This window comes from Brassica napus, chromosome C4 (genome assembly GCF_020379485.1).
Source record: "Brassica napus cultivar Da-Ae chromosome C4, Da-Ae, whole genome shotgun sequence".
NCBI lineage: Eukaryota > Viridiplantae > Streptophyta > Magnoliopsida > Brassicales > Brassicaceae > Brassica > Brassica napus.
Genome location: NC_063447.1, coordinates 57,281,655 through 57,307,674, shown reverse-complemented (window position 1 = coordinate 57,307,674; position 26,020 = coordinate 57,281,655). Strand labels below are relative to the sequence as shown.

At 31.8% G+C, this 26,020-nt stretch overlaps 1 protein-coding gene, 1 long non-coding RNA gene and 1 pseudogene across 3 annotated transcripts; 2 read left to right on the top strand and 1 right to left on the bottom strand.

Annotated features, from left to right (window-relative positions):
• The first annotated feature begins 12,313 nt into the window (after positions 1 to 12,313).
• LOC106450189 (probable WRKY transcription factor 35) lies at positions 12,314 to 15,611 on the top strand. Of its 2 annotated transcripts, XM_013891843.3 has the most exons (4): positions 12,314 to 12,680; positions 12,828 to 13,438; positions 14,325 to 14,465; positions 14,946 to 15,611. In XM_013891843.3, exons 2-4 carry the CDS (start codon positions 12,864 to 12,866, stop codon positions 15,502 to 15,504), a joined length of 1,275 nt encoding a protein of 424 aa, XP_013747297.1. In that variant the 5' UTR covers positions 12,314 to 12,680; positions 12,828 to 12,863; the 3' UTR covers positions 15,505 to 15,611. The 2 variants fall into 2 exon arrangements, with proteins under 2 accessions (XP_013747297.1, XP_048610970.1); XM_048755013.1 differs by having other exon boundaries at positions 12,314 to 13,438.
• Positions 15,612 to 16,666: 1,055 nt separating this feature from the next.
• LOC106450188 lies at positions 16,667 to 19,142 on the bottom strand (annotated as a pseudogene).
• A 1,011-nt stretch (positions 19,143 to 20,153) lies between these two features.
• LOC125585618 lies at positions 20,154 to 21,092 on the top strand. The gene is made up of 2 exons (XR_007322610.1): positions 20,154 to 20,287; positions 20,624 to 21,092. It is a non-coding gene; the product is annotated as an uncharacterized LOC125585618 (long non-coding RNA).
• The last annotated feature ends 4,928 nt before the right edge of the window (positions 21,093 to 26,020 follow it).

The following is a 26,020-nucleotide window of genomic DNA, read 5'->3' as shown; positions in this document are numbered from 1 at the left end:
ACTAGAGACGAGGGCCGATTAGCAGTTTAGTACCATAGATCGTTACATTTTGCTAATTGTTCTGGCATCAAAATTTTGGATTGTTATATTCTGCTGGTGTGCCCAAATATATAAGTTTATGGAATATATGATATATCCCTCCCTACGTATTTGACCTTATTATATATTCTGTTGTTTATACTGTTTTTTTTTCTCTTAACATTGAATGATTAAGAGGGCTGGACTAAACTTTTCTGAACTTTTTTTCCATGACATCGAGATGGAATTATATTAAATGTGCGGGATAAGCATTTGAAATAGCCGATTACTGTACAAACATATGTTTTATCAGCTATGTTTGTACAGTTATCGGCTGATAATGGGTTCTTTTAATTTTATCAGCTATGTTTCACAAAACATATGTTTGTACAGTTATCGGCTGATAATGGGTTCTTTTAATTTGACCAATACAATTCTAGCAGCTAGTTTTTTAAACTCCTCTATTTTATTTTATCAACAGAAAATGTGTTGTCAACCACCTAGCCAACAAAAAATAACCAAGTAGGTGAAATTGTAACATGGGCATCAATTCCAATAAATTATGAAATTAGATTACAAATAAAGACTTATTCTAGTTATGTTCAACATGCATAAGTGCTAATACCATGTGAGGAATTTATGACCATGATACAACTGTTAGTTTATTTTAATCTGTAATACATGAACATATATATATATATATATAACTGTTTAATCTCTTCTCCTTCATCCACGTAGGCATGCCACGTAGATAAGTCTTGTGATCCCGTGCCGACACGTATCCACGGAGACGGAGCGCTGTGTTTCATTAAACGGGAGATGTTATCTTTCTTTTTACTTCCGGCCTGATAGACGTTGCGACGTCTCTAACCCTAATTGATCTCGCGTCTCTCTTCTCTGCATCGGCGACGCGTGACGCCTGCGATACCTCCCCCTTAACTGAAACGACCGGAGTTATGTCGTCGTCTTTATTCCAATTAAATTCGATCACTCGCTCAGACTTTTCGATGCGCCGTTTGATCCCGAGCGGTGTGGATCTGTATAAATATGTAAGTATCCATAGATCTCGAACGCACCCTCTCCTTCTTTCTCTTGAGATTTTTCGATTCCTATTGTTATGGCTATTTCGAGAGTCTTCTTCTCTGACCTGAAGTCCAGCAAATGCTCTTCCGTCGTCGAGGCCCGGCTTCTACGGTTCTGGGAGGCGAGGAACGTCAAACGCGGTGGCGAGCTGATGTGGGTCGATATGCTGCTTATGGACGTGAATGTAAGTTTGATTCTTCGTGTTCTCTTTAGATCTGTTTCGTTCATTTTCTGATTTCTAGATCTTATTTGTTTCAGTCAACTTTGATGCAAGCTACTATCAACGCGAATCGGCTTCCAAAGTTCCGAGAGAGACTCGCCGCCGGGATGATATATTTTGTTTCTGGCTTCGACGTGGCTCGATGTGCTTAGAACTTCAAGCTTGCGGACTCTTCTTTGATGATTCGGTTTGACGATTCCACTGAGTTTGACGTGTTATCTAATCCGGTCTCACCAATACCTGCAGAGGTATTCCGGTTCCGTAACCAAACCGAGTTAGTTTGTTTAGCCAATACAAACACTCAGCTTCCAGGTACAGATGTGGTCGTATAGATGTCCTTTTATCTGTATGGGATTTGTGCTTTATAGATTATTGTCTGATTAGCCACAGAGCTTTCAGATGTCGATATTGAACTCTGTAGATATTATTGGTGAGATCGTGGCGGTGAAGAGCACCGTGTCTGACCCTCCGGAGGACAAAAACCGTGTCATGGTCACCGTCAAACTAAAAAAGTGATTTAAATTTTATTTTTAAATCTTTTATAGTTGGTTAATCATTTTAGCTACACTAACGGTTGTTAAAAATGTGCAGTGATGTGTCTGTCACTCTTAGCCTGTTCGACGCTCAAGCCGTTTCATTTCACCAGAAGCTTGGAGGCATGCGTGGTGATCCTAAAGTGATTGTTGCCACAAGCATAAATCCGAAGATGGTTGGAGGTATTATGTTGCTTATTTCGTATGGTGACATATAATAGTATGTGTAATCCCTTTTCCATTTGTTTTCCCTATTATGTGTAGGTCGTTTATTCCTCAACGCGACGTTGGGAACGCATGTTTATTACGATAAAGAGACACGCACCGGGGAGTCTTTCTTTTTCAGGTAAGCTTGGTCTGTTTTGAGTATGTAAGCATACGTTGAAAGTTTGTGATGTTGACCTTCCTAAACTTATGTTCGGATTGGTGGCTAGAGACACTGGTCTTCCGGCTGCTGCACCTCTCCTGAAGTCTTATGCGAAGGTTGTGTCTGTGACAATTGTTGGGCTTAACAATTTTATCACTACCGCTCCGCCCCAGGTAATGAGTTATGTATATGCAATTAGCGCATTCGTGTGTTTATATATTGATATTATCGTTTTTGACTGCACGTGATGTTGATGTTTAAACCGCAGGAAATCGATTTCTTATGCACTGGGAGAATTTCTGAGTTGAAGCGGACAAGGGGTGGTGCTATGTTGCGTGTTCTAAGTGCAGCAAGAAGTTGCAGCGCACTATCACTTCTTTTGAATGTGCGCGTTGCAATAATCCTCATGCGGTCGGGTCTCTGTGGTATGTAGCAATTTGGTATAATATGATAGTTGGTTACCTTTTTATCACATGCATCACACTGATTTCACTTCGGTTTAAATATCGTGTTGAGATGGTTGTAGCTGATGATACAGCGGAAGGGACATTCGTTTGTTTTGATGGTGTTATGACTAAGTTACACAATCTCAGGGCAAGTGAGGCGGTTCAGTTGCTGATAAGATATCACAGATATATATATATATATATATATATATATATATATATATATATATATATATATGTGTGTGTGTTTGTGTGTGTGTGATCAACCAGAAAACCCTATGTTTTTTTTTATAAAGGGATTTAGCCAGAAAAATGTTATTAAAACTTTTGGTGAGATGGTATATATATATGTAAAAGTAGTATATAAATAGTTGGCAACAATATGGCAAATTTAGAATGGGATAACGCCAAACGTATAATTAGTTGGCACCAATATTCAATCAATGTACAGCCAACCTATACATACCAACTGAGTTCTGTATGTATTTTTAAAGAAACCAACTGAGATTTGTGTAAATTATAAATTATGTGTTGGTATATATAAAAATGTTGTATGAAGAATTGTTCTTCTACCATTTTGGCCACTTATTATATCTAACGTGATGTAAACAACTATATTTGTTTCATAAGTTTATTTGACTATGTATAAACAGTTACATACTCGCTATGTTCCATAATAAGTGTCACTAAGTGTTTTATCCACACATGCGAGCATAATCATCTTACGAATATTATTTTATGTCTTATTAATTCAAAAATCAGCATTATAAAACTCTAATTGGTGAACATGTTAAAAGAAAAAAATTATGGTGAATTCTTTGTTCCGCAAAATTTATACCAGATATGTTGAAATTTTAGTCAAATTAATGAAAGGTAGATACCCATTTTTTTCTTCTAAATTTGCCGTGGAGGAATGAATTTATAAGAAAAAAATTCCTATCCAATTTTGATAAGGAACAAATTGAACAAAAATTCATATTTTTTTTTACTTTTTCAATTCCTCAAATGAAATTTTATTTTTTATTTTTTATTTTTTTCATTTTTTTTTCATTCTTCTAGTGGTCACCAAATGAAGCTATAGTTTTTCACGGATTAAACTTAAACTCGTTTAAAGTAAAAGCAAAAATATTTGTTTTGAACTCAGTCACAACTTAAGTTATTATTTATGATTTTAAATAGTTAAATTGTTTTCTCAAAAAAAAAATAGTGAAATCAAAGGGTTTTTTGCAAATATGACTCAAAACTTGAACTCAAACACAAAACTAAGCCACGTTTTTTTGGAACTTTGACTTGTTTCTTTCATCCCCAAAGTTCAGATTATTCACGAAAATGCCATCACTTTTTTTTTTGAAAATGCATATTTTACTCTATCACCCTCATCTTCCTCAAGTAATCACAACATTGCCATTGCCATCAATATACCAACCACCATGAACAACCAATTTGAATCTCTTATTGCACCTAAAAATCGGTTTACACTCTTTCTTTCTCAATTCTTATGAACTAAAAACAACATCTCTTTCAATTTCTCTCCATATTCATCAAAGAAAAACCAAGATTTTGATTCTAAATTTTTTATGGTTCATAGAGCCATTGAAGCTTACGATTCTTGGTATGTCACTTTTGTTTGAGATTTTGGGTGCTTGGAAAAGACTTATGTGTGCTAAACAAATTATCTCACTGGTTAAAACTATGAAATTAACTTTTTTTTCCAGATTTGTTCGTCTAGACGACTTACCAGGAAGTCTTCTGGTCAATGCAGAGATTAGTTTTGCAATTGACTTTTAAATGTGTTTTTATAAACGACTTACATGGAAATCGTCCATCTTTATTTGTTAAAAAAAAATCGAGACGACTTCCATGTAAGTCATCTAAGGTAAACGGGTTAGTTTTGCATTTGATCGGATTGTGTCAGAAATCTTCCACGTAAGTCGTCCAATAGAAAATTAAAAAATCAATATTTTGTTATACCTAGACGACTTACATGGAAGTCGTCTCAGGTTAGTTTGACAATTGAAAAATAAAACAAAAAAAATTATTTTTTTCTAGACGACTTACACAAAAGTCGTCCGTCCGACGACTTACATTGAAGTCGTCAGACAGACGACTTCCGTGTAAGTCGTCCAGGAAAAGTAAAATTTCTGACACAATCCGGTCAAATGAAAAACTAACTTGTTTTCCCTAGATGACTTACATGTAAGTCGTCTCGAGTTTTTTTTAACAAAAAAGGATGGACGACTTCCATGTAAGTCGTTTAGGTTAAAACTCAATTGCAAAACTAACCTAAATGAACGACTTCCTAGAAGTCTAACAGACGACCCCCGTGGAAGTCGTCTGCTCCAATGTTTAATAAACTTTCATTTTCTCTAAAATTATAAAGATTTTTTTAATTTTTTTTTGTTAATTCATTCATATTAGTCAATATTGGGGCTACTGAATGAAATTTATAACTTAATTGGTGATATTTACGAGGTTACCAATATTCATGCTTAGTAAAGTTTCTAACTAACATAGAAGACTTCTGTGAAAGTCTTCTATGTTAGTTTTTATAAATTTGTTAAGTAACTTTAAGATATGTTCATTTAATTTTCAAAAGTGTTAAGTAACTTCAAGAATATCAAGTAACATGGTTTAATGTGTCTTCTCAGATCATAAGATATACTTTTTACTTATGTATCTAATGAAAGTGTTCTAGCTTTGAACTTATGTAATGTTTTATCTTTTGTAAATTTGACTAAGTTTTCTTGAGAATTCTTCTCCCTTAGTTGTAATAAATTTTATTAATTTTTTGTGTTATTGTGTTTTGCTATTGAAGTTGTATCAATAAATTCAATTGTGTCAAGTAATTTTTGCAAGATAATATTGTGAAAAATGAACATATTTACCAAACTGTTTCATTAATACCTTTTCAAATTTACAAAAAAAATCACAACTAAAGGAGTACACATGCAAATCACAAAACATACCACAAACAAAACTATTATAGATCATTCCTCTACAAAGACAAGCTTAGACTTCACTTGATATGGAAGAAGACCCCGTCAGGAGACTTCCTGGAAGTCGTCTGGAAGACATCTTTGAAGTCGTCTGGAAGACTTCCTGGAAGTCTTCTAGTGCATTATATTTTAGAAGACTTTCGAGAAGACTTCCCATAGGTCTTCCAAAATCTGATCCAGATCTGAAAAACATGTATATCAAACCCAGATCTGAAAAACCTGCATATAATATCAAAAAACGTTCAAATGGCTTAAAAACGGAGAAAATAAGTGAAAAAATAGATAGACATACTTTTATAGAACACACAAAGTACATATCCAAGTGAAAGATGAGAACCATCTCATTAAAAACGTGTAACAAAAAGATAGATTAGTGAGAAAGACATGAGACGAAAATGAAAAATTCATATAAAGTTTAGTGTTTTCAAGTCAAAGAGATTAGAGTGAGTTTGGAGAGTTTTAGTTTGGAAAAATGTACGAATTTTATGCAACATGAGGTTACCAAATGAAGAAAAATCAGACATAAAAACTTACCAAAACGCTTATATCTATTATGAAATTGAGACATGGGAGAAGACCCCGTTAGAAGACTTCCTCGAAGTTGTCTGGAAGTATTCTAGCCCAGAAGTCTTCCAGATCTGAAAAACTGCATATCCAAATCCATATCTGAAAAATCTGCATCTCCAAAAACGTTCAAAAGGCTTAAAAACAGAGAAAATGAGTGGAAGATTAGATAGATCTACCTTTATAAAACACACACAAATACATATCTAAAAATAATAAATCTACCTTTAAATTAGTGGAAGATGAGAACCATATGATGAAAAACCTGCAAAACAAGATAAACTATTGAGAAAGACATGAGACAAAAAACAATAAAGTTTAGTGTTTATCAGTTCAAAAGATTAGAGAGAGGTTGAAGAGTTTTAGAATGGGGAACATACCATTTTTGTTGCAGCCATTTGAGAGGAAGAGAGAGATTATGTAAATTTTTCTTTATATACGGAGACAAAAATTCCAATAAGGTTAAATATTTTCGATCAGAAGACTTACTATACGACTTACTTGTAAGTCGCCCAGAAGACTTCAATATTTTTAGCGGGAAACTAAAATATTTTTAGCGGGAGTTAGAAGACTTTCAGAGAAGTCTTCTAATCGCGAGATGACTTCATAAAATCAAATTAAACTAAAAAAAAATGTTTACTATACACAGAAATAATCACATGTAGGTAAAAATTTAATTTTTCAAAAAAACATTTAATTTTTCCAAAATCTAACCCTAAGAATACATACAATACTACAACATATGTTGTCAAACCCTAAACCAAAGAATATCATGAATCACTACTTTCACTCATCTATGTTGAAAACAATTCAATTTTATTATATCTGAATTTATATCACTTAAAACAGTTTATAATTACATGATTTTGTTTTTTCGCTTATCAAAATATTTTTTTACAAAATTTATAAATTATTTTTAGGATGAACTATACCAGACGACTTCCGTGGACGTCGTCCAGAAGACTTAACAGAATCTCAAAAGACTCAAAAGACTTAGCGGAGCTATATTCGTAAAAATGAGTTTTTTTGTTTGGTCACAAGGGGATGGCTGTAATTTCACAAGGATTTTGGGTTACTTTTGCATTTGATTCAAGTTTGGGTATATTTTTGCAATTAAAATCAAGTTTTGAGTCATATTTGGTAAATTCTCCTTAATCAAAAATCAAATTATTTATATATGTCAAAAAAGTGTTTATCAAACTATGTGCTTATTATTGTGTTAAAAGTTTTAAAACACTCATATATTAGAAATAGTTTAGAAAATATCTTTATATAAATATTTTTTTTTGACTAATATTTAATTATAAACTGTTTTATATCTTAGTTTTTTTAACTTTATAATTAAAAATATTGTTTTCAGATAGCAATACAATATATATAAGAATTCTCTTAATTTTTAAATATATTTTCACAATTTTATTATATTAGTTTATAATTAATTATTTAATATAACATATAAATTTAATATTATTAAAATAAAATGTGTGTTTTATTATATATAAAATTTATTACAGGTTTTGTGAAAATTAATAAATACTCGATTAAAAATTAATAATAAATCAATTACCTATATAAAATATTAAAATCTAATAAAATATGACAAATAAGAAAATAAGAATTTTAATATAACATATAGATTTAAATATTATTAAGTTGAAATTCGTTTTTTATTATATATAAAATTCATTACGGATATTTTTTAAATTAATAAATTAGTGATTCAGCTAAAAATTATTAATAAATCAATGACAAAACTAAAACCTAATAAAAACATGACAAATAAGCAAAATAAAAATAATTATATATCTAATTACATATTTTATAGTTATATTATTTAAATTAATAAATTATGGACTCAACTAAAAATTATTAATAAATTAATGACTCAGCTTAAACCTAATTAAAACATGACAATTAAGCAAAATTACCTAAAATCATAGAAATCATGACAAATAATAGTATAGATCACTTCATAAATAATAGTATAGATGTAGATTATGAAATCAGCTAAAAACTATTAATAAATTAATGACTCAGCTTAAACCTAATTAAAACATGACAAATAAGCAAAATTATCAAAAATCATGAAAATTATGACAAATAAGCTAAATCACTTGTTACACAAAAAGTGTCACTTTAGAATTTCAATACAAATTATATTTACTTTCGGATAAAAATTAATTGCAAAGAACATTGATTTTATAAATAATTTTATTTATCTTAAATACTATTTGTGAGAGTGGTGTAATTAATAACAACTTACATATATTTTAGCAACTTTCTTAATCTGTGTGAAAATGTCATTTTCACACTTATTCAGAAACGGAAGGAGTATTTCCCCTATACTATATTTGAGAAATGATTTTGTCACATGTCTTCTTTACAATCAATTTCACAAAACAAATATGACATGGCTACTGAAATTGATGACATGACTTCCGGAAAAATATGACATGGATAATTTCATTTAATGTTGATTTATATTTTCGGCAAATTTATTAGAATATGGTAATAATTCATATATTACATTTAATATTGATATTTTTTTAGGTAAAATTTTTTTTTTAAATATGACAATAGCTCATACTATATTTGAGAAGTGATTTTGTCACAAGTCCTCTTTACAATCAATTTCACAAAACAAATACGACATGAATACTGAAATTGATGATATGGTTTCCGGCAAAATATGACATAGATAATTTCATTTAATGTTGATTTATATTTTTGGCAAATTTATTAGAATATAGTAATAATTCATATATTACATTTAATATTGATATTTTTTTAGGTAAACTTTTTTTAAATATGGCAATAGCTCATACATCATCAATAAAATAAATATATTCATATATAGCATTTCAAATTTAAAAATATTATTAATTTTGTATAATTATACAATATGTATTACTAAAACTTTCAAAAATTTCTACAATTTTTAAAAAATTTAAATATCTAATCGTGAGAACATTAGTTTCTTATATATTACAAATTTTATAAATATTGTTTAGACTAAAGTTTTGATAATTATACAATTTTATATCATTTTATTAGTTTTATACAAATTGATTTAATATATATCAAATCTATATTAAATATTAGTAAGAAAATAGTAAAATCTATAATATTTTAATAAAATTTATTTTTAAATATAAGTTAGATTTAAAAAATTTCTTATATATAGTATATGTGTATGTGTGTGTTCTTACAAACAGAAATCCGTGACGCAGAAAGAATGTATTCTTGTGTTATATACTGTAGTTGACAAACCAGGCCGACTTATATAACTTTTGGAAGTTATTTACGAGATTTTCATTTTGGGGACATATTTCTTGAAAAACGAGGAGAGATATCACAACTGAAAAATATGTTGGTACCACCGGATCTATAGCGTGAAATATCAAAAAAAGTCTAGCATTGAAAATTAGACAAATGAAAGTCTAATATGTAAAATAGATGTCCAATTTTATTAGTACGAGGTCTTTTAGAAAAAAAACCAAAAATAAATTCACGCCAGCTTACCTAAAGGTTCAAAGTGGACAATATCGTACTAATCGGACAATATAGAGTTGGACATGGATTTAATAAATCCCAACAATTGTTATTAGAGGCAGGTTGACGAAGATATGCAAGAAGACCAAAATACCCTTCAAGTAAGAATAAAAGAGATTCGGCAGAAACAGTCAAGATGATCATAGAACCTGTGATGACGTTCTCAAAGAAACGAAATGTTATGGGAAGCACATTCTCAAAAGAAAGAAACACACGAGATAAGTGTGGTCCTTAGTTTGAGAAGGAGAATGTGAAATATCAAACAAAATCTCACATTGAAAATTAGACAAAGAAAAGTCTAATATATAAAAGAGATGCTCAACTCTATTAGTACGAGGCCTTTTGAGAAAGAAACCAAAAGTAAATCCTTTCGGGTTTACCTAAGGTACAAAGTGGATAATATCGTACTAATCGGACAATATAGAGTTGGACATGAATTTAATAAATCCCAACATCCAGTAGCCTGGTTTAAACGTAGTTGGTGTTATTGTATTCCCAATTTTTGAAAATCTAATAAAGAGCATATTTTTTATCATATAGTATTTGGTATTAGCACAAATCATGTCTAGAGAAGAATGATATAAGAAAAACTTTAATGGAGGATTCTCGACGTAAAATTCTCAAAACAGATATTTTGATTGGACTTTTCGTAATTTCGAAATATTTACAATTATATATATATATACTTTACGTTGAAAAAAAACATGGTGGTGATATATTTTAGTAGTTTTCCGACGCCCAAGAGAAATACCACGGTGCAGTTGTAATTGGAAAGAATAAATCAAATGTTCTTAGAACTTTTTTTATTGTTTTAGTATATGATTAATTACTATTATACTTTTTGTCACACTAACATATGATATTAAGGAGGTGAAATGTAGAAATTATAGTTTGTCGTTTACGTACGATTCTAACATAACGAATTAGTCGACGTCGACTAACTGATGTTTTTTTTCCAATTATATACTAAACGCGTCCAGGGGCAAATCACTGAAACTGATTTATTTTCTTATTCTTAATTTGTTGCTACTTTTACTCAGACAACCCGCTTCCGACTGTTTGTGGTTATTTTAACCGTCTTCATTTTCTTTCAGGTTTAGTTTTGAGTTGTTCTAGAGTCACCCAAGTTTGGGTATCATGAGCTGCCTTTTTAGGGGGTTATCTTTTTGGGAGTGTTTTAATATTTTCTGCCAGTTTTAGTGTTCCACTTGTATAATTGACGTTTGAATCAATAGTAATCTTCAGATGGAAAAACAAATCAGGCAAACCCGCTTAACCCACAAGTCAATAGTTGTTGACTATAACAGTAGAACAACAATTCTTTTGTTGGCACAAACGAGGACAATATTCAACATCAGTTACGTATAAACACGTTTGACATTATATATTAAGCTAAAGGCTGAAGATCGAAGTCCATAGGCTACATACAGGTTTAAGATAAAGGAAACTAAACGATAAACAAGGAAAATGAAATTAAGTGGACCGTAAATTAGCATATGAATAAATTATAATCCTCTCAAAAAACAGTTGCAACTTGCAAGTAATATTTTCATAAAACAATTCTTAACCATGCACTATTGAAAGAAAAAACTTATTTAACATAATTCAAATTAACAAATGAATGAAATATAGATCATAAAGAAATATATTTTTTTTTGGTATACAAGGCAATAACAGAATCTATTAGAGAATAATTACGTGTCCCAGTGTGGCATTGGATCATGACGAGACGTACTCCGAGAAATGCGGCTGTTTGCCGATCGCTTTACTTCCCAATCACGTTTTTTTTTCCCACAAGTGCAGCACCTCATTATGCCCTTTCACATTTATATTTTATTTATATAACTACTGTTAATAATGTGATTATATATTTTGGAAATTTATTTATTTAGTCATTACTCACTACGACAGCCGTCAAAAGTTAATAAGGTAATTTATTTATGTTACACGACAGAGAGAATATTGATTCTTCGCTCGAGTCTAGTGAGATATTTACCGTCCAATCATTTACCGCAACAATACAAATTGTTTTTTTGACAGCATATGATCGTCACCGACTCATATAATTACGTGTTCCAAATTTAAGAAGAAAAGGAATTGAAAACGAACAAAAAACTAATCAACACGGTATGCCCGAAAAGAGATAATACAAACTACACATCCATCTTTCAGTATTTGAATTGAAGGCTAAAAACTAATGAGTGAACTAAAAAAGAGATAGTCCAAACTTCATTGTGGTGGCATAGTGGTTTATACAGAGGAGGTGTTGCCCTGCTGGCAGTGGCAGATGCACCACCAACAAGGGTGGGGCATCTGCCCCCAATGGATTTAAAAAAAAAATTCTTTACTTAATTATAATGGATTTTGAAGAAATTGGATAAATTTGCCCCTCATAAAATTAAACCTCAAACCTAAGATTAAGTATGTCTCATTTGTAAGTTTGAAAATTTTGCCTCCCATTATAAAACTTTCTAGATCGGCCACTGCCTGTTGGTCTAGTGCGAAATTACTAGTTTCACATGTGGTCACGCAGATATGAGCTCATGCTTACGGCCCATTTGAATACCCGAGAAAGGATCCATCCGTGGGTTTCATCTCCCACCAAAAAATTAGGTCTGTGTTTTTAATAGATTCAGATTTAACCGGTTCGAAAAAAAAAAAAGAGATAATCCAATTAAACGCTCAAGACTTGGTCGTATATTATATAATATTAATATTAGTTCCTTATATCATTCACCACCTTTTAATATTTATTAGTTTATATATATAAATAAAGAGAGTACAAATCTGATCCTTCCTCCTCCTCTAACATGGAGAAGTGGTCGAAGATGTTTACATACTGAAAGTCAGCATCTCTCTCGTTTCATCAACCATTCTCGTCTTCTTCATCCTCTTTTTTTGGTAAAATGTTAACTTCTTCATTCTCTTACTATTTTCCCAAGAAAATAATCAACATCCATAACACGATTAAGACATAAATCTTACTTCTCTCTCGGATTCTCAATCGTTATTTTTTTTTCTTTACCGTGTTATATATCACATATACAGAAAAACACACACATACACACGCGTCATAGACATATTATGTGCAGTGTCTTTGAGTCTTCAGACATGGACAACTTCCAAGGAGACCTAACCGACGTTGTACGAGGAATCAGATCAGGACACATGACATCATCTCCTGGGCCACCGGAAGGTCCATCTCCGAGCAGTTTGTCTCCGCCGCCGACTTCAGATTTCCACGTTGATTTTCCCTCCGTCGCCAACTCTCAGATGAATCCCTTCGGCGACCCGTTCGTAAGCATGACAGATCCTCTCCTCAGCCTCCCGGCCAACTTCTCCGGTGCCGGAGATATCAAAAACAACAACAGTTTTGCAGTCTTTCCAAACATTACTGTGGATGATCATGTCAAGAATCAATGCAGTGTCTTCCCAAGAATCCGGATTTCGCAAAGAAACATCATCCAAGATGCATCCAAATGTAATTCCCCAGCTATGGCCACCTCCTCCGTCGCAGCAGCTTCGCCGTGGGGGATGATCAACGTTGATAGCGCTAACAGTCCAAGAAACTGTTTACTGGTCGATAATAATAATATCACGTCATCTTCTTCGCAGATTCAGATCTCTTCTTCCCCTAAGAATTTTAGCATAAAGAGGAGGTAAATTTATTAGAATCTGATCTCCATGTTTTAATTATCATTTTTTCCTTCTTGATTAAACGAGATCATTTAATGTTAGGCTCATGATCAAACTTAATAAGTGATTTATTAGTTTTATTTCGAGATTTCATTAATTGACTATATGAATGACATACCATTTTCATTTCGAAAACTCGATTGTGCTACTCAACAAAACTCAACAAACTTTCATTTTTTTTCTTTTTGAAAATAATCTGATGTGCTAACAATATATAATGTAAAAATGAAAAGTTGTTATAAATCAAAACGTTTTATATCTATGATCTATCTACAATATAATTTCGTAGCAACATTTATATTAATATTTCGTCTAGATTTTTATTTAAGATCAGTTTCATGAAACCATAAGTGAGAAACTGAACTAGGGTTTTGTTCTGTGTATGTAATTCACAAAGGAGTATGCAACCTTTTTTTATTTTTCTCAATTTTTTTTTAATGAAGTTTTATTCTCATCATTTGGTATCAGAACTTTTTTTATTTTATTTTATCAAATCTTACATTTTACATCCGTCTCTCCTTGTTTTGGTCTTTTCAAATTTTCGATGTTTGCTTTAGTTACGATCTTTCACTTACATTTATGATGATGTTATTACCTACACAGAATTCCAAATTTAGATTCAAACTTGAAAAGGAGTCTAAATATATTAAGTGTAAAACTCATAAACCAAACAATGAACTACCATGCCATTATATTTCAAACCGAGTTCATTGTGTCCAATGTTATAAATTGATCACAAAATTAACATTTAAAATTACAGTTAACATGTATACACGTGTATACTCACGTCACAAGGGGTAAAAATATATACGATACATATATATTGACTACTAGCGACGACTGATGCAGGAAGGGGCAGGGAAAGAAAGTGGTGTGCATACCTGCTCCAGCCGCCATGAACAGCCGGTCCAGTGGAGAAGTGGTTCCGTCTGATCTGTGGGCCTGGCGAAAATACGGTCAAAAACCCATCAAAGGTTCTCCTTATCCCAGGTATATATAACATTTGTAACACTATGTCCCTGAATACACATTACAAACATGATATATAGTCATATAGATATAATTACTGATTTAATATGTTAATTTGTTCTCGTCTCACCATTTTTCAACAAAATATATATGTTAATTATACTGAAAAGTGATTTTTCTTAAGAGAAAAGATCACATTATAAGTAGAATCTGCAGCCTTGCTTCCCTTCCCAAACTGGAGATGCAATCATTAGCATGAAACTATATAAAGTATAAAGTTCACATATCTTTATACGGCGCACATTAAGCCTTTAAATTCCTTATTGTGACATTTGCTGCAAACTTACCTCATAATCGTAAGTTCATAATACTTCTTAATTTTGAACAAAGAAAAGTAGATTTTCTCATAAAAAAAGTACGTACAAATAAAGTGATACATATTAATTGGATTATAGTTAATCGAGTCTTTGATGGCTACTTGAATGCTTAATCGTTCCTCAGGGGTTACTACAGATGTAGCAGCTCGAAAGGTTGTCCAGCTAGGAAACAAGTGGAACGCAGCCGCACCGATCCAAACATGTTAGTCATTACTTACACATCAGAACATAACCATCCATGGCCCACTCAACGCAACGCTCTCGCCGGCTCTACTCGTTCTTCTTCATCCTCCTCTTCAAACCCTTGTTCCAAATCCGCAACTGCAACGACTTCTGTCTCGTCCAGAGTCTCCCAAAACAAAGAGGAACCCAATAAGTCCCACATGCCATTCTCATCCACTCCTCCTTCTCCTTATGTGGCCAGAGCGGTTAAAGAGGAAGACGTTGAGGAGCGTAAGGACAATATGGAGTTCGATGACGTTGACGACACCTATAGACCGGATTTTCAACATCAGCCGGGGGATTTCTTCGCCGATCTTGACGATCTTGAGGAAGATTCTTTAACTATGTTGCTCTCTCAAGGATTCTCCGGAGATAATTGCGGTGGAGGTAACCTGGATAACAAAAGAATGATTCCTGACGTTTTTAGCGATTTCTTTGACGACGACTCCCCAAGATCGTGATAAATACACCAAAGTTCAGTAAAAGGATCGTTATAAATATTCTTAGTATCAATGTAATTTAGTCATGAATTTCGTGTAATTCGATTAACTTAGATGATGGTATTAGCCTGGCGTATATATGTCATTTATGTTACATTTTTTTGGTTGGGGTGGGGGGGGGGGGGGGGGGGGGGGTGGGGGGGGGATCCATATTATATAGTCAAAATAAATTAATACCTCCTACTTTTGCGAGCTCATGTGCTTTTTTCTTTTATAAAACACTTCCATCCTTACACTCATAAAGGTTTTCAAACAAAAAAACATACATTACTTATACTTTAGTGCAAATTATTTACTTGAATAAGTTATAATTAAAAGTAAAAATTTACACAGTTAGTGTTTTACTCTTTTTTACTTTCACATTTCTCATTCACAACCTATTTTATATGTCTGGACTTGTATGTGAATGAACACTTCTGATTCAGTTTTCTTTCAGGAGTATAGTTATGTCGCATGATTGGAGCTATGCAAGCTACCTAACTCTATCGTTTTTTTTTTAAAAGCCTCTATCGTATGATCGATATAATATATATGAAACAATTAGTGATGGTGAGAATAATTTATCTTTCTGACCATGCATGTGAATGATCTCGAAAGGTAGGAAGAAAGCCCTAGTTTCATGGCTTTTCTTACGGGCAAAATTAAATTCGAATATTATAATTAATTATTATTATTATTCGATATAATAATCATTATTCACTCTGACTTTTGAGTGAGTATGAATGTATGATACTATGATGTTTGTCACTTGTCTATAGAGAAACTGGAAACAAAAGCTGCATCGTATTCGGAGAATAACAAACTGCATTGTTTAAGAGCCGTCTTAACTTTTTGTTTCTAAAGACCCATCACGATACTGAAGCGAACTCTGATTATTACGGATTGCATTTACAGTCAACTGAATTCATGTGTAGTATATTTACAGTGGCATAATGTCCGTGTCTGAAAAAAAAATGATGGAATAAAACAGTAAAAACAAAATTTTCGTCTCATAAAAAAATATAAAATCCAAATATTCACAAGAAAGTTTAGATTAACACTCCGTTTTTACGTCTGTGTACACATACTTTACTGAAATTAAATAATCATGAAAAGTTAAATCACCGCTAGATTAAAAAGATTATGAGTGTGTGGGATCTCAACTTTTGATCAAAATTATTCTGGAAATAGTGACCTTAAGATTTGTCAAATCCATCGGACTCTGATTGATAGAAAGAAAAGTTGCATCAGAAGTTCAAAAAATAATGTATTTGTAAAAGGTGTTTGATTTGATGAGGGGCATGGAGAAAAGAACAGTCGAATATAACACGTTTAATTATCATAATATTTACTTTTCTATGGTTTTTAATTTTTATTCTCTCACGATGGGACAGAGAATGAGAGGCCAAAATGATACTTTGGACGAAAATTTTAGTGGGAAAATAGGCTTGTGGATGATACTATTTGGCGTCACCATCTTTTATATATTAATAATGAGAATGATTACCATTTTACATGGGTATAATTATGGGGCAGTTTAGTTATATAAATAAAGTTGAGAATGTTTATGATAATTGATAAAATATAGTGGTTTAAGTTGCATCATGAAAGCTCTTTAGACTAGCTAGCTTCGTTAAAACCTTAAATCCTAAAAAGAAGAATAAGCCGGTGATAAAGATAGTTTACTGATAATTACAAGACTAATTCCTCCAAAATATATAAATTAAATTATGAACAATTAGTAAATTATATATATACCGACAGAATAACATTATGGCGAAGAAAGTAGTAGGATAAGATTGATGTGTATGTCAATACTGATGATATTCTTATTCGTAAAAGCAATGATGAATTCTCTAACGAGGACCGTAACGATATATTCCTCAATCAAATATATATATACACATCTAATCTTTTTTTTTCCTGATCAAATATATTCACATCTAATCTCTTTTTTCATCAAATATATACACATCTAATCTAATCTTTTTGTTTTTTTCCTTTACCAGAAATTAACCCCCGCATCTGTTTCTGTGTTTTATGTATTTCTTATAAGTCAACACACATCTGATATGTAAAAATTACAAATATTAAACTAGAAAATCCCAAAATTTAGGCATCAATCACTCGACGGCCCCTTACCGACGTGGATTGGATCAGAGTTTGTTTAGTATGGTTGTTCGGGCTTTGTACTTGTAAAACCAACAAAGGAAATAAAGCCCCCAAAATTGTTATTTTTGTTTATGTAAAATCAACATGCGGGGATAAATTATCTAACCAGAAAAATGTCTGACGATAGCTAATACATGAACCATAGCTAATGCCTAACGCATAAGACTAATACAAACAAAGTATTAGCTCCTAGTTAAGAGGAGATTAACCAGGATAATTAGCCACTAACCATCAATACAAAACACAAACTAAGAACACAAATAAGCAAGAACATAGACAAATAGTGGCACTGAGACTTGAGAATTTCAGGCTTGAAGCTAAAACTAATTAGCCAGATCTGTAGACAGTAGCTTGGTGATCTCACAAGAAATCTTAGGGTTTCTCCAAATGGATTCTTCACTTGTTAGCTCTCGAACCATTTGACACGGAACCAAACATACTTCCTCCGTTGATAGCTTCTCCTGGATTGCTTGTGATCCAAGCAAAACCTGAGTTTCTATTTCCGCATCAGAGATACCCTGCGTCTGAAGATTAACAACCATCTCAGTGAGAAAATACGATAAGGGTTTCAATTAATTTGTATTATTATTTGGTAAGCTGTTTACTGTTACCTTCTTTGCGGTCTGCATCATTTGGAGAATCCCAACTTGGCTTTGCAAGAACTTGACATACTTAGCAGCGGCTTGGAACATCTCGGCGGTGTTAAGTTTCTGACCACCAGGGATGAGTTTCGTGAGCTCCTGAGTCTTGTCCGCAATTCTTCTTCTCCTCTCTCGAGCCGCGATGCTCTGAGATGAAAGCGTTGGTTTCTTGGTGCTTTCTTGATCTCCTCGCCCTGCCTCGAACACTAAGGGGAAATCCGGAACCGTAAACTCCGGGAAGATGAAAGCTTCTGGAACGAAATCAATGTTAGGGCTTGGGAAATGGTTGTGAGTGTTCCAATGGTAGCTTGAGTTAAAGAGTTTCTGGCGTTTTGACGTGGGAAGGAGGGAATCCATGTTGTGTGACTCGTCGAATGTTTCAGCTTTAGGGTAAGGAAGAAAGATTTCTTGTGAAGGAAGGAACTGGTCGCAGAAAGCGTCAAAGTGAGTGAGCTCTAACAAGCGTTGTGAAGGAGCTTCTTCTTGAAACAATGGCTGGTCAAACTGCAATTGCGGTTGAGATTGGAAGAAGAAACTGGCGGTTTCTGGGATAATCATATCCATATCAGGAATAAAGCAATCCTGGAGCTGGATAGGTTGATCCCAGTTAAAGAAGTGGCTTAAACAATCCATGGACGACATCGAAAAGATGAAACCTACAGAAGAAGGTGAAGCAATCAGTAGGAGTTACAAAGTATTTTTAATAGATGATTAGTAAGCTTAATTAAGCTTTAATAACTAGTAACGAGCTAATAGATTTTATCTATAGATACAAATTAGACAAAAAAGAAAAGACAAGAGAGGATATGTGAGAGAGTGTAAAAGACCTGGAGATTGATTATAGAGGATAATGTCGTGTCTTTTGTTTTAATTCAAGCAGACTTCAACGTTGTAAGTTGTATTACTCGTTAACTGTCTCGTAGGCATATATATTGGAGAGGAAAAGGTTAGGGTTTTAGAGCGGAAACGAAGGAGCCGTTACTCAGGGTTTTAGTTATTTTTTTTGTAACGACCTTCCTATTATCAGGGCATCATTCATTTATTATAATATATTTTTAATACAGAGCCATTGTCAAAATTAAAAAAAAAATCGGTGATTGACATTTATAAGATTTTAGACGTGTAAATAAATGTCAAATAAAAATAGGCATTTGAAAATAAGAACTTTAAATATATAAATAGTTGTCTTTATTATAAAGTTAATTGTGTGTGTTTTTTTACCATGTAAATTGTGCCTATAAGCATGGTTTAGTACTAAACATAAGAGTAACCGTCACTTTTATGTTATTGTTTGGTAGCGTTTTATAGTTAATGCGGATCAATTAATTTTGGAATAATAATTAATTTATAAATGACCCTATATTTACTCTGCTTACGGTTACTCCTCACTCATACTCTCTTTTACTAGTGTTTTTTAAATTCATCAGTTTACTAAATAAGTAAATACTAATAAAATCATTATAAAAAAAACTTGTGGACTTGGTAAAGGGCGGCGACTTTGGCGGGTAAAGTAGGTTTCGTGGTTCCACGTGCCTTAGTCAATGCTTTGCCGCCAAGTTTACTAACCTCTCAGTAACTTGGGCTTGAATGAGAGAAATGGGCCACTAAATGGTACACATCATCATTGCTTAATTCCTTGAAACCACTTTTAATAAAAAAGAGAAAATATGAGAAGGGTAAAGAGATGGGCCTACAGCTTTACAAGAAGGATAAATAGAGAAGATGGGCTGCACCTGCGAAGTCCACAGACAGAAGACAACGTTAAAGGTTTTTAGGGTTAGATAAATAGATGCATATATATATATATATATATATATATATATACAGTATATCTTTCTCCTATACCTTGTAACGTAAGATCAAGCGGCTATCTCTCTAAAGTTTCTTGTAAGAGAAGAACAAAGATTTATTGTTTAGTGTGTGACGGGAGATCAAAATCTCAACATTCTCGGGTGAGTAAAATAACACTTTTTGCAGCAGCAGCAGTGGTCTTCTCTTTATCTCTGCTTTTTCTTTAAGATCTGCTTGTCCTGGTTTGTTTTTCTCTATATGTTAGTTCACTTTCTGATGATAACTCTGATTCTTTGAGGTTTTGTAAGTCTTATGTTTTGAGTTCTTTGTTTACATCTCTGGACACTCCTCCTTTAGTCATATGTGTTCATGACTTTTTCCAAATTTTTATTAAATGAAAAAGTACCTCAACTTTCAGCTGGATCTGTGTTTCACTTTGTTTTATATTCTGTTTTAACTTTGAAAAGTAATATCTTTGGTTTTTGATTAACATGCAGATTTTGTATCAGACAGACATGGCATATAGACCTAGCGCAGTGACTAATGAATGTTTTCGATCCCAACAATCGATGGAAGAGAGAATGGCCGTTCTTGTTATCCGAGTAGGGGAGGTCAATGGGTTGGTTCTTAAGAGCCCCCTCTACTGGGAATCTATAGAATTCCTTGCGAAAGACGAGGTTTCACGAGGCATATTCTATGCGCTTCCAGATCGATGTAAGCTGCATTATCTAAAACGAAAGATAAAAGCCTCCAATATGGAAGAGAGGGAACTTTCTTATGAACCCCTTTATGATTATTGATGGAATTATGTTTTTCAGTGTCAGGGTTTCATCTTGTTTTGCTTGACTTTGATGTTGTGGGATATGTTTCATGTTCAGTGTTTATTTCTGTGTGCTTGAATTTTATATTTGCTGAATAACCTGCCTTTTAGTTTTACGTAATATGAAATGTTATTGTAATGTAACATGAAATGTTATTGTTTATGTGTTTTCAATAATGTTTTTCGTGATATATATATGTTTACTTTTTTTTTTTTTTTTTGGTGTAAATATATATGTTTACTTTAGATCTCTAAACACTACGGCACGGTTCTGATGGATGCTGCATAACTATTACTCTATTAGTGAATAAAATCAAAAGATCTAAACATCATCAGACTATATGTGTAAAGATAACAGGCAATCTATAGCGTACCTTTCTTGGCATATGAGTGAAACTTATGTTCTGTAAATCCAAATTTGGGGTATACTGAAACAAAGACATAAGCTTGTGGGAACACTTATCCGCTACACTATTTCATTCTCCTTGGGCTTAGAGTGAACAAAAAATATTATTGCCAAACATGTATTAATCGGTCGAATAAAATATAAAACCTCACTATATATTTAATCTATTAATATTAATTGAGGGTTTTATTTTTATCAAATATTAACAAGTCATAGTAGAACCATTTCAAAAATTTTTAATATGATATATTCGATTATTTACACTAATTGTAAACCAACTATAAATTTAATTATAACAAAATCTGTTGAGAAAGAATTTAACAAAATATTACTAAAAATTCAAATATTTTTTTATAAAATAGAACATTAATTAATTTTGTAATTAATAATACAATATTATTATAAATACATTTTAATTAAAACATTATTCTAAAACAAGAAAAAAAATTATATACTATTTTTTATAAATTTTATAATTATATTCAGTATTATATAAAAATAGAAGTGATTTATGAATTAAATATGAGAAAATTTACCAAATATGACTCAAAACTTGATTTTAATTGCAAAAGTATATCCAAACTTGAATTAAATGCAAAAGTAACCCAAAAGCCTTGTGAAATTACAGCCATCCTCTTGTGACCAAACAAAAAAACATAACGCATTTTTACGAATATATCCCCGCTAAGTCTTCTGAGTCTTATGAGATTATGTTAAGTCTTCTGGACGACGTCTACAGAAGTCGTCTGGTATAGTTGATCATAAAAATAATTTATAAATTTTGTAAAAAATATTTTGATAAGCGAAAAATTAAAATCATGTAATTATAAACGGTTTTAAGTGATGAAAATTAAGATATAATAAAATTGAATTGTTTTCAACATAGATGAGTGAAAGTAGTGAATCATGATATTCTTTGGTCTAGGGTTTGACAACATATGTTGTAGTATTGTATGTATTTTTAGGGTTAGATTTTGGAAAGCTTAAATGTTTTTTTGAAAAATTAAATTGTTATCTACATGTGATTATTTCTGTGTATAATAAACATTTTTTAAGTTTAATTTGATTTTATGAAGTGTTTAGTTAGTTAATTTAGTTCACGGGTTATGTTTAGGGTCTAGACGACTAACATGTAAGTCGTTTGGGAAGTCTTCTAACTCCCGCTAAAAATATTTTAGTTTTCCGCTAAAAATATTCTAGTTTCCCGCTAAAAATATTGAAGTCTTCTGGGCGACTTACAAGTAAGTCGTCTAGTAAGTCTTCTGATCGAAAATATTTAACCTTATTGGAATTTTTGTCTCCATTTATTAAAAAAAAATTAGACATTATCTCTCCTCCTCTAAAATGGCTGCAACAAAAATGGTATGTTCCTCATTCTAAAACTCTCCAACCTCTCTCTAATCTCTTTGAACTTATAAACACCAAACTTTATATCAATTTATTGTTTTTGTCTCATGTCTTTCTCACTAGTTTATCTTGTTTTGCAGGTTTTTCATCACATGGTTCTCATCTTCCACTTATTTTCTCTGTTTTAAAGCCATTTGAACGTTTTTGGAGATGCATGTTTTTCAGATCTGGATTTGGATATGCAGGTTTCTCAGATCTGGAAAACTTCTGGGCTAGAAGACTTCCAGACGACTTCCAGAAAGTCTTCTGACGGAGTCTTCTCACATGTCTCCTTTTCATAATAGATCTGAGCGTTTTGGTAAGTTCTTATGTTGATTTTCTTCATTCGATAACCTCCTGTTGCATAAAATTTGTACTTTTTTCCCAAACTAAAACTCTCAAAACCCACTCTAATCTCTTTGACTTGAAAACACTAAACTTTATATGAATTTTTCGTTTTTGTCTCATGTCTTTCTCACTAATCTATCTTTTTGTTGCATGTTTTAATCAGATGGTTCTCATCTTCCACTTGGATATGTACTTTGTGTGTTCTATAAAAGTATGTATATCTAATTTTCCACTCATTTTCTCTGTTTTAAGTCATTTGAACGTTTTTTGATATGATATGCAGGTTTTACAGATCTGGGTTTGATATACATGTTTTTCAGATCTGGATCAGACTATGGAAGACCTATGGAAAGTCTTCTCGGAAGTCTTCTAAAATATAATGAGCTAGACAACTTTCAGGAAGTCTTCCAGACGACTTCAAAGAAGTCTTCCAGACAACTTTCGGGAAGTCTTCTGACGGGGTCTTCTTCCATATCAAGTGGAGTCTAACCTTGTCTTTGTAAAGGAATGATCTATAATAGTTTTGTTTGTGGTCTGTTTTATGATTTGTATGTTTACTCCTTTAGTTGTGATTTTTTTTTGTAAATTTGAAGAGATGTTAATGAAAAAGTTTGGTAAATATGTTCATTTTCCACGACATTATCATGCCAAAATTACTTGACATAATTGAAGTTATTGATACAACTTCAATACAAAACACAATAACACAAAAAATTAATCAAATTTATTATAACTAAGGGAGAAGAATTCTCAATAAAACTTAGTCAAATTGACAAAAGATAAAAAATTACATAAGTTCAAATCTAGAACACTTTCATTAAAAACATAAGTAAAAAGTATATTTTATGATCTGAGAAAACACATTAAACCATGTTACTTGATATTCTTGAAGTTATTTAATACTTTTGAAAATTAAATAAACATATCTTAAAGTTACTTAACAAATTTACAAAAACTAACGTAGAAGACTTCCGCGGAGGTCTTCTTAATTAGCTAGAAACTTTACTAAGCATGAATGTTGGTAACCTTATAAATATCACCAATTAAGTTATAAATTTCATTCAGTAGCCCTAATATTGACTAATATAAATGAATTAACAAAAAAAATTAAAAAGTCTTTATAGTTTTAGAGAAAATGAAAGTTTATTAAACATTGACGCAGACGACTTCCACGGAGGTCGTCTGGTAGACTTCTAGGTAATCGTCCATTTAGGTTAGTTTTGCAATTGATTTTTAACCTAGACGACTTACATGGAAGTCGTCCATCTTTGATTGTTAAAAAAAAATTCGAGACGACTTCCATGTAAGTCGTCTAGGGAAAATAGGCTAGTTTTGCATTTGACCGGATTGTGTCAGAAATTTGACTTTTCCTGGACGACTTACATCGAGTAGAAAATTAAAAAAATCAATATTTTGTTATACCTAGACGACTTTTGTGTAAGTCGTCTCAGGTTAGTTTTGCAATTGAAAAATAAAACAAAAAAAATTATATTTTTCTAGACGACTTACACGGAAGTCGTCCGTCCGACGACTTACATGGAAGTCGTCCAAGATAAGCAAGGTTTGACCAGAATCTCGGAATAAAATCATGGACGACTTTCGTGGAAGTCGTCTAGACAAAAATAATTTTTTTATTTTATTTTCCAATTGCAAAATTAACTTGAGACGACTTACATGAAAGTCGTCTAGGTATAACAAAATATTGACTTTTTAATTTTCTCGTCCAAGAAAAGTCAAATTTCTGACACAAACAAAGATTGACGACTTCCATGTAAGTTGTCTAGAAAAACACATTTAAAAGTCAATTGCAAAATTAACCTCTGCATTGACCAAAAGACTTCCATGTAAGTCGTCTACAGCCAGAAGACTTCCGGGGAAGTCGTCTGGACGAGCAGATCTGGAAAAAAACTAATTTCATTGTTTCAACCAGTGAGATAACTTGTTTAGCACACAAAAGTCTTCTCTAAGCACCCAGAATCTCAAACAAAAGTGACCCACCAAGAATCGTAAGCTTCAATGGCTCTATGAACCATAAAAATTTTAGAATCAAAATCTTGGGTTTTTTTTTAATGAATATGGAGAGAAAGTAAAGATATGTTGTTTTTGGTTCATAAGAATTGAGAAAGAAAAAGTGTAGATCGATTTTTAGGTGCATTAAAAGCTTCAAATTGGTTGTTCATGGTGGTTGGTGTATTGATAGCAATGGCAATATTGTGAATACTTGAGGAAGATGAGGGTGATAGAGTAAAATATGCATTTTCAAAAAAAAGGAAAAAAAAAAGTGATGCATTTTCGTGAATAATCTGAACTTTGGGGGTGAAAGAGGCAAGTTAAAGTTCCAAAAATAATATGGGTTAGTTTTGTGTTTGACTTCAAGTTTTGAGTCATTTGCAAAAAACCCTTAAATATGACAAAATTATATTAATTAGCTAATTAACAATTTTTTTTCAAAAAAATCACTGGAATAAATTATCAGTCATCATTAAAATGAGTTAAATTTCGTAAACTATATAATATATTTATACAAAAATAAATTTATTAACATAGGTTAAACTTTTATTTAATACTACATGTTATCTTTTTATTTATTTTGAAACTCTCAACAATATATTGTTTAAGAATGTTATACACAAACATATAAGGATATATAATAACCTTTAGTTCATATACTATTTTAAAAATATGTTATTAGAATACTATGAAATTTTAATAATTAATTTAAAATATTAATGACAAATAAAATTTTAATTATAATTATTTTTTTATTATTAAAAAAATATGTTGAGAAAAAATTAGAAAACATTACCAAAAGTTCAATTTTTTTAATAAAATAATGTAGTAACAAAAATTAATTCAAAATTTATATAATCTTCCAAACTAAATAATAGTTGTGTAATTTTCTAAAGTTTTCTTGACAAAATATACAATTTTAAA

Excerpts from the sequence above, each read along its gene's own strand:
- LOC106450189 (XM_013891843.3), top strand. The coding sequence starts at position 12,864 with ATGTGCAGTGTCTTTGAGTCTTCAGACATGGACAACTTCCAAGGAGAC. Across the intron at positions 13,439-14,324 it reads AATTTTAGCATAAAGAGGAG|GAAGGGGCAGGGAAAGAAAG; the intron begins GTAAATTTATTA and ends CGACTGATGCAG. Across the intron at positions 14,466-14,945 it reads AAAGGTTCTCCTTATCCCAG|GGGTTACTACAGATGTAGCA; the intron begins GTATATATAACA and ends ATCGTTCCTCAG.